General features: G+C 46.9%; 1 protein-coding gene across 1 annotated transcript; it reads left to right on the top strand.

Annotated features, from left to right (window-relative positions):
- Positions 1–714: 714 nt before the first annotated feature.
- LOC138946847 (uncharacterized) lies at positions 715–8,609 on the top strand. The gene is made up of 5 exons (XM_070318252.1): positions 715–1,155; positions 1,663–1,803; positions 4,083–4,250; positions 4,512–7,456; positions 7,589–8,609. The coding sequence occupies exons 1-5, from the start codon at positions 715–717 to the stop codon at positions 8,607–8,609; spliced, it is 4,716 nt and encodes a 1,571-aa protein (XP_070174353.1).
- The last annotated feature ends 384 nt before the right edge of the window (positions 8,610–8,993 follow it).

The raw sequence follows: 8,993 nt of genomic DNA, 5'->3' as shown, positions 1-8,993 counted from the left end.
ACTGTTGAAACAATGCCGAGCTCTAACTCATAACTCATAACTCATAACATTTTATTGATCCAACAAAGGAAATTAAATTGGTCATCAGCACATATAGGTCATTAATTAATAATTATAAAAGAATAAGAGAAGAAAATTCATAAAACCCATGATAAAAAATACCCTTTTTTCTTGCACACCTGACACACCGACACACCAATACACATGCATACATACCTGCATACCTACATACACACATACATACATACATACATACATACATACATACATACATACATACATACATACATACATACATACATACATACATACATACATACATACATACATACATACATTCCATGTTAAAGTGTAGTTAAGAACATCACAGTAATTATATCATTGTTCTAAAGGATTGTAGCCGTCAGATATCTGAAACTGTCTACCCCATACGAAGACTCTTGTTGTGAACTTTTTGATATCTCTGACAATCTAGTTAACCAATTAGCCCAAATTACTCTAGAACCCCCAGATGCTCAGCTCACCCAGACTAAACAGAATGACGTTACCGATCTGAAGCGTAAGGAAAATGAATCTAGAAAGACTAAAACAAACCCAGGAAATTCTTCCATTTCATCCAGCTCGAAGCACTCTTCTGGGACCCATTCTTCAACTTCTTCTCGTAGACGTCTTGCGCGATCAGAAGCAGCAGCTATTCAAGCCAAGTGCCAAATGATGGATAAACTTCAAGAAACCCAACGAAAAGAGGCTGAACTGAGACATCAAATGGAGCTACAGAAGAGAAAGATCAAGCTGGAAGAGGTTCAACGAGGAATGGAGGAGACTGAACGCTTACAGAAGATCAGACTAGAAGATTTCCGACGGGAAATGGAGGAAACTGAACGCTTACAGAAGATAAAGCAAGAAGAAGCTCAGCGAGAAGTGGAGGAGGCGAGGCGCTTCCAGGAGCTTGAAAAACAAATGATTCAAGTTAAGCTGGAGGAAGACAGAGCAAGACTACAAATGGAATTGAACGTAGCCAATGCCGTAGAAGACGCTCTCAATCCAGCAGCACCAAAGGATGAAGCAAACTCCGTCCTGAACTCCTTGCCCTTGTGTGATCCCATCAATGAACTGTTCTTATCTCGCACTGAAAACCAAGACATAATTGATAGGGTAAATCCCACTACAAGGCCTAATAAAGGAACAGCCCTACAGACGAATTATGCCCAACCAAGCATTACTACTAACCTTGGGACAGATGCTAATTTGAGTAACATGCCCCATCACATTCCAATGAACACTGACCCAAGGTTCAACCAGGTGCATACAGATCATACAAGAGTTCCAGTAACGTATCATAACCCCAACGGCTTGCGTCGAGACACTCCTATGAACACACAAGTCCACTTCAAGTCTGATCTGAGTCAGTGGCCACATTCCTCACAAGGACAACCCCAAGCAGGTCAAGGACTGCCCATACAGAGCGAACATTCACTGAATGCCAGCGCGCCACCCTTCACCTCAAGGTATCCTGCTTTCTCCGCTCAGACTAACACGGATAGCTTGCATGAACAGAGACATTGCGCTTATCCCCAAGAAGATGCCGTTCCAACCACCTACGTCAACCTCGCAAAATCAATTGCAGATGCTCTCACAATTAGCAGGCTTCCCGTTCCAAAGCCACCAGTGTTCAGTGGGGACCCCTTAGAGTATCCATCATGGTTTGCAGCCTTTCAGCACATGGTGAGGAACAGTGCAGTTGGACCAGAAGATAAAATGCTGATGCTTCGAGAATTCATCGAAGGTCCAGCCAAAGTTGCCGTTGGTGATCTCTACTATGACCTCGGAGAAGAGTCCTACAATAGTGCCTTAAAAATATTGAAAGGGCGTTTTGGAGAAGACTACACCATTGCCGAGTGTCACGATCTAGTGACATAGACCAAAAAAAGGGTCACTCAGTAGGGTGCCTTCTCTTGGTCAATTGCGACTGAAAGCGCCTGTGCGTGAGTCGGGGCTATGCAGCAGAGTTTTGCTGACAGCGCGACCACGGATGGTTTGTGCCGCACGGTTTTTCGGGGATAATTTTGCTTTGCGAGGCAGAATTGTGGATAGCTGAACTTGATATGTGACAAGGTCAGTCACGTGTTATTGGCTAGGTGGTCTGTGAGAGACACAAGGACGGCGCACTTGACACCCAGCGGCAGAAGAAGAAGGATCGAATACACAGTTTCTAGAGTATGATGGATTTCACCGAATAGAATATTCGGCACTCTAGGGGAACTACCACGAGTTATCACCTTCTCACTGCCACATGTTTTGCTGAGGACGAGTCGTCAAATCTTTCCTTCGTCGTGCGATGGGCTTCGCATAAGTATTCGACAAGGGGTTTCTGGATGTTGTTGTCACTGTTGACGAACAGAGGCCATTCCAGGGAGGAAGCGGGTTTTGCTTCCATGAGAGTGCTACATTCATAGGCTGTTTGAGGTAATAAATCATTATTTAACGCTGTTGACGAGTCTGTGTTTGTGGAATGAAATACTCTCTGTTGTTCTCTCCAGGTTAGCGCATAATTTGCTCTCTGTGACGCTAAAATACTAATCTGTATATGGTTTTTGCAGATAGGGAGAGAAAGACGAAAAGACGGCTGTTTTGTTGTTGTGAAAAGTCCATTAATTTTGTGCAGGCCCACGTGCTCGATGAGATATGTAAAGATGACATGTTTAAAGGTGGAGGGTGAGGGGTAGCTGACATGTTTAGTGCACCGATGCTTTCTGTTTGCAGCCTTCGTTTTCCTAACTTCTATTCGGCTGCCTTCTGGGGGACCACGCTAACCAGCACACCGGCTAACCAGCGAACCGGCTAACCGGCTAACCAGCTAACCAGCGACTGGGTGCGGCGCCTGATGCCTCCACAGTTCCCTGCTTCGTCACCATGCTAACCAGCACTTCATTCGACGGAGCAGTTGTGGAGGCTAAAAAGACTAATTACAGGCCGTCCACCCAGTGGCCAAAGAAAGCTAAGTGCACCATTTCTTTGCACCCCGTTGACCACCGTTGTTATTTTTGCTATCTGTGATTATACTCGAGTAGTGACGACGTGGGGTGTGTGACACCTGCATGAATTAGCACTTTTGAGCAGAACAGTCGTATTTTCTTATCTTTACACGGGATCAGCGTGTTACTATAATTTTCTATTCTAACTGGCATTTTGTCAGTGACCACGGGTCTTTTACGTTTTGTGAACGGGGATATAGCTCAGTTGGTAGCGCGCTGGATTTATATTCAGTTGGCCGCTGTCAGCGTGAGTTCGATCCCAGGTTCGGCGGAAATTTATTTCACAGAGTCAACTTTGTGTGCAGACTCTCTTCGGTGTCCGAACTCCCCCCCCCCGTGTACACTACATTGGGTGTGCACGTTAAAGATCCCACGATTGACAAAAGGGTCTTTCCTGGCAAAATTGCTTAGGCACAGTTAATAATTGTCTACCTATACCCGTGTGACTTGGAATAATAGGCCGTGAAAGGTAAATATGCGCCGAAATGGCTGCAATCTACTGGCCGTATAAAATTTCATCTCACACGGCATCACTGCAGAGCGCCTAGAACTGTACCCACGGAATATGCGCGATATAAGACTCATTGATTGATTGAAAAGAACATATTTTGAGTGAAGTCTCGAGGGAGGTGGCGAGTTTCTACATAAACAGGCGTCTGAAACTTATACTTTTGTTGTCTCTATTAAATTGTATGACTGCGAGAGTGGATCGTGGTGTGGTTAGTTAGTTAGTAGTAACTGACCGTTTCATAATCACCTTAAGTGATATATGTGAAACGTGACACCGAGGCATTGAAAGAAAGACTGGAGGCATGGCCAGAAGTGAAGGATAAGGATACAGTCTCCCTCAGAAACTATGTAGACTTCCTCAGACAGTGCTGTGTGATGGCGAAGAAGATAACTGGACTTAGTATCCTAGAAGACCCTGCACAAATCAAACATCTAGCCCACAAGCTTCCAGACTCACTAGCATTGTCATGGGGGCAACGTGTTGCTGATAGCAAGCTCTCCTGTGGCAGATATCCAAGTTTTGCCACCTTTGTCAAGTTTCTGGACAGCAAATGTGAAGCTCTTCACGAAGCAGATCTTCACAATAAAGGTAGAAAACGAGGTGCTGACCAGTCACAGTCTACCAAGGCCAAGGGCAAGCAGACCTACACAACAATCAGCGAAGTGGACAAACCGGAACAGGAGAACAAGCCGGGAGAAGACACTGTAAAGGACCCAGCAACAAATAAGTTTCCTGCACAAAGAGGTTGTCTTTATTGTAATGATAAACACTTTACCCCAGATTGCAAGAAGTTGGCAGAAAAACCCTACGCAGAACGAAAGGAGTTTGCGATCAAACGAAAGCTTTGTTTCAAGTGTTTGAGAGGCTTCCATGCTGCCAAAGGGTGTTTTGCTAAGGTTTCCTGTGACACTTGCAAAATGAAGCATGTTACAATAATGCACGACCCGGATTTCAATCCCACGCAGAAAGCCACTCACCAAGTCTCTTTGATTGACGAGGAAACTGATATGAAGTTTGTTGCCACTACCAAATGTGGAGAATGCCTCTTTGATGAAGTCAAGAAGAGTTATGCCGTCGATCACCACATCACCACAAGACTTTACTCCCTCTATATGCCAGTATATGTCTCGTCTGGACTGGACCCAAGCAAGGAAATACTCGTCTACGCCATGCTCGATACCATGAGTGACACGACTTTCCTTAGCGATTCGGTGATGAACAGGCTTAACCTGGGAGCACAGGACTCTGTTTTGAAACTGACCACTATGACTTCCAAGGCAGAAACAGTGGAATGCAAATCGTTCACCAATCTACGTGTGAGAGCCTATGATTCCAAAGAGACTCTCAAAGTTCCAAAAGCCTATTCCCACCCAGAGATCAGTGTTGATCGGAGCCAGATTCCCACGCGAGACACTATACTTTCCATGTCTCATCTTGAACACATCGCCCACTGTTTCCCCCCTCTCTTGGATGCTCCCATCGCCATTCTATTGGGCGTCAATGTATCTGAAGCTCTACGCCCTTTGGAAGTAGTTTTCGGTGAACCTGGCCAACCCTACGCTCAACGAACGAGACTGGGCTGGGGCCTAGTTGGAGAGGTCGCGGCATCATGTGAACAAGGTGGACCCCCTGCAAACGCCTTCGCTTCAAAGACTCTCGAACAGCCAAGACCGCCCACCAGAAAATCTGCCTTCTGTTTTTGCACTAGAGATCGCACTAACGAGCACCTGATTAGGCTACTGGAAAAGGACTTTACTTGTCCTGATGACCCCTCATCCTCTCAAGAAGACAGAAAGTTTATGAACATTCTCAGTAAAGGCATTGAGCTGAACAGTGAGGGACATTACCAGATGCCCTTGCCCTTCAAGGATGGAGAACCCCTACTCCCTCCAAACCGGCATTTAGCACTACGGAGACTTTACAGTTTGAAACGTCGGTTCCTCTCCAGTCCAGAGCATTTTCAACTCTATGGAGAATTCATGAGCCAAATGGTGGAAAAACGAGATGCTGAAATAGTGCCAGAGGCGGAGATCAGCAGTAGCCCTACATGGTATATCCCTCACCACGGAGTCTACAATCCCAACAAGCCGGGAAAGATACGAGTGGTTTTCGATTGTGCAGCCAAATGCAATGACGTTTCACTCAATGACTTTCTCCTTTGTGGACCAGACCAACTGAACTCATTACTGGGTGTCTTGTGCCGATTTCGTTGGTATCCAGTGGCCTTTTCCTGTGATGTAGAGCGAATGTTTCACCAGTTTCACGTCCTCCCTCAACACAGAGACTACCTGAGGTTTCTGTGGTGGCCGAACAATGACTTGAATGCAGCTCCAGTTGACCACCGAATGAGGGTGCACTTGTTTGGAGCAGCGTCCTCCCCTGGCTGTGCAAATTTTGGGCTGAAGACATTAGCTAAAGACAACCAGAGCATCAGCCCAGAAGCTGCCGACTTCATTCAAAACGACTTCTATGTCGACGACGGTTTGAGCTCCAGACCTGACACATCTACAGCCGTGGAGCTTCTCCAGGGAGCTGTAGAAATCTGCGTGAAAGGAAACCTGCGGCTCCATAAAATAGCTTCCAACGACAGTCGGGTCATGTCTTCATTTTCCACCACTCAGGTCGTGAAGTCCAGCAGCGTAGAAGACGGGCAAAACCAGAGCAAAAGGTCAATTGAAAGAGCTCTAGGAATCCGATGGAATCTGGAGACTGACACTCTTCACTTTGTCCATGAAACGAAGGCAACGCAAGTAACAAAGCGTGGTGTCTTGTCTACTGTGGCCTCCATCTTTGACCCCCTGGGACTAGTTTCACCTATCATTTTGAGAGGTCGCCAAATTCTGCAAGAAGCCTGCAAAGAGGGAATCAGCTGGGATCAAGACCTTCCCCCCTCCATCCTGACTCGATGGAATGAATGGATCCACGACCTTCGATCGTTGTCTTCCCTCCAAGTGCCAAGATGTTACTTCACAAACGCCCCTCTTCCTTGGAGTGGAATCGAGTTTCATCACTTTGCAGATGCATCAAGCAAGGGGTATGGCGAATGCTCCTATGTCAAGCTCTTGGATGCTGAGGGTAAACTTCACAGCTCACTGTTGATGGCGAAGGCTAAGGTTGTTCCAATTCGAGCTGTTACCATTCCCCGACTTGAACTCCAAGCTGCAGTGCTAGCTGTGAAGATAGCTCGTTTCCTGGAGAAAGAACTTGGCCACCTAGAGGCTCAACACTACTTTTGGACTGACTCTCGTGTTGTCCTCGGCTACATCTACAACCAGACAAAGAAGTTCCACGTGTTCGTGGCAAACCGCCTGCAAATGATTCAGGACTTCAGCCAGCCTCATCAGTGGCATCACGTGACAACGAAGGAGAACCCTGCTGACTATGCATCAAGAGGTCTTTGCGTGCAAGACTTGAAGAATTCCTGTTGGTTCTCTGGTCCTGACTTCCTACGACAAGAAAATCTTCAGTATGACCCACCAGACGTGCCTGTTGAAGACAATGACCGAGAAGTGAGATCCCATTTCGTGTGTGCACCAACGAAACCTCGAGATGATGCAGAGGAATTGGTCAAAGGATTCTCCACACTCGAGAATCTGATTCGAGTGGTGATGCGCATCATGACCTGGCTGCGCCTGATCCAGAAAACAACTACTCCAAGCAGAGATTCGGTTGCGACCCCCCTGGAAGATAGGGAAACTGCATTTGAGCGGCTCGTCAGGAGCATACAGTTGATCTACTATCCTGTTGCATCGCGATCCACTCATGCAGAGTTGAAACGTCTCGCTGCCTACACTGACAAGGAGGGCCTGCTCAGAGTTGGTGGACGCCTGTCAAGTTCTGAGGAAGACCACAAGATCAAACATCCTCTCATACTGCCACGCGAGTCTCACTTGTCTCTGCTTCTTACCAGGTATCACCATAAGAAAGTTGGACATTAAGGTCGTACGACTACTTTAGCAGCCCTGCAGTCAAGGGGATTGTGGATCTGTGGTGCACGTCGCCTGGTTACATCTGTAATCCACAGGTGTGTTCCTTGCGCCAGACTGAGAGGAAGACCAATGGAGCAGAGAATGGCTGATCTCCCTGCAGAGAGAATAGAAGCTTCACCTCCCTTCACCAACACTGGCCTGGATTGCTTTGGACCCTTCACAGTACGGCACGGTAGGAAGGAAGCGAAACGATATGGACTGATCCTCACCTGCCTTGCATCACGTGCTGTCCATCTGGAAGTCTTAGAAGACATGACCACGGACTCTTTCATCTGTGGACTCAGAAGATTTATTGCAATCCGCGGCAATGTCAAGACTATTCGATGTGACAGGGGAACCAACTTCGTCGGTGCAGCTCGAGAGTTTAGACAAGCTCGTCATGAAATGGATCCAGACAGGGTAGTCAAAGAAATGGTTGAACGGAACTGCAACTTCATCTTCAATCCTCCTCATGCCAGCCACTTTGGAGGCGTCTGGGAACGACTCATCAGAACTGTTCGCCAGGTGTTCTCCGGACTGCTCTTGGAGCATGGAAGCAGGCTTACTTCAGACACTCTTTCAACTGTGTTCCATGAAGTCGCCAGTGTGGTCAATAACAGGCCTCTCTGCGTGACTCAGCTGGAAGACCCGACTTCTTGCGAACCTCTGACACCCAACCACCTGCTTACACTGCAACCGGAACCGATCTTTCCACCTCCAGGAACCTTCCAGAAGGAAGATCAGTATTCAAGAAAGAGATGGAGGAGAGTACAGTACCTGGTAGAACAATTCTGGACTAGGTGGAAGAAAGAGTATCTGCCAACACTGCAGCCGAGACGAAAGTGGTTTCACCAGAAGGACGCTGTGCAGCCTGGCATGGTTGTTCTTCTCATTGAAGATGGAGCTCCGAGAGGCACCTGGAGAATGGCCCGCGTCGAGAAGACATATCCAGGTGGCGATGGCTTGATTCGGTCGGTTCAGCTGCGGGTCTCGACCTCGGTGAAGACGACCAAAGGTTTGCCTACGGTGCAGACATCTTTCATCGACCGACCCATTCACAAGCTGGTCCCACTCCACTTGAAAGACACTGAGTAGCAGTGATTACTGTTTTTGACATTGTCTGTTTAACTTTTGAAAGACTCGTTGACAGCGTAATGCTGGTTTGCTTCTTGCTCAGGCCAGTCTAAAGCGGATTACCCTTTGACTTTTTTTGGCCTTAAAGACTGGGTGAACAATTTCAAGTTTTCTATTTCATTGTTGATATTATTGTGACTAATGATTATTTCAAGTTTACCTTGTTTAGAGTTTTGGAAGCTGCATGCAGCTTCGGCCGGGAGTGTGCTCGCCTTCATAGGCGAGAATTTTTATGTGCGTTTTCAAAATGCAATCTTTGGGTATTTGTTGAATCGTCACTCTCCTCCTTTTCTTCTTCACTCTCATTCCCCTTCTTTTCCTCTTACTCTTTCCTTTTATCCACCT

This window comes from Littorina saxatilis, linkage group LG14 (genome assembly GCF_037325665.1).
Source record: "Littorina saxatilis isolate snail1 linkage group LG14, US_GU_Lsax_2.0, whole genome shotgun sequence".
Classification (NCBI taxonomy): Eukaryota; Metazoa; Mollusca; class Gastropoda; order Littorinimorpha; family Littorinidae; genus Littorina; species Littorina saxatilis.
The sequence above is the reverse complement of the archived record's forward strand: the minus strand, read 5'-3'. Positions and strand labels throughout refer to the sequence as shown.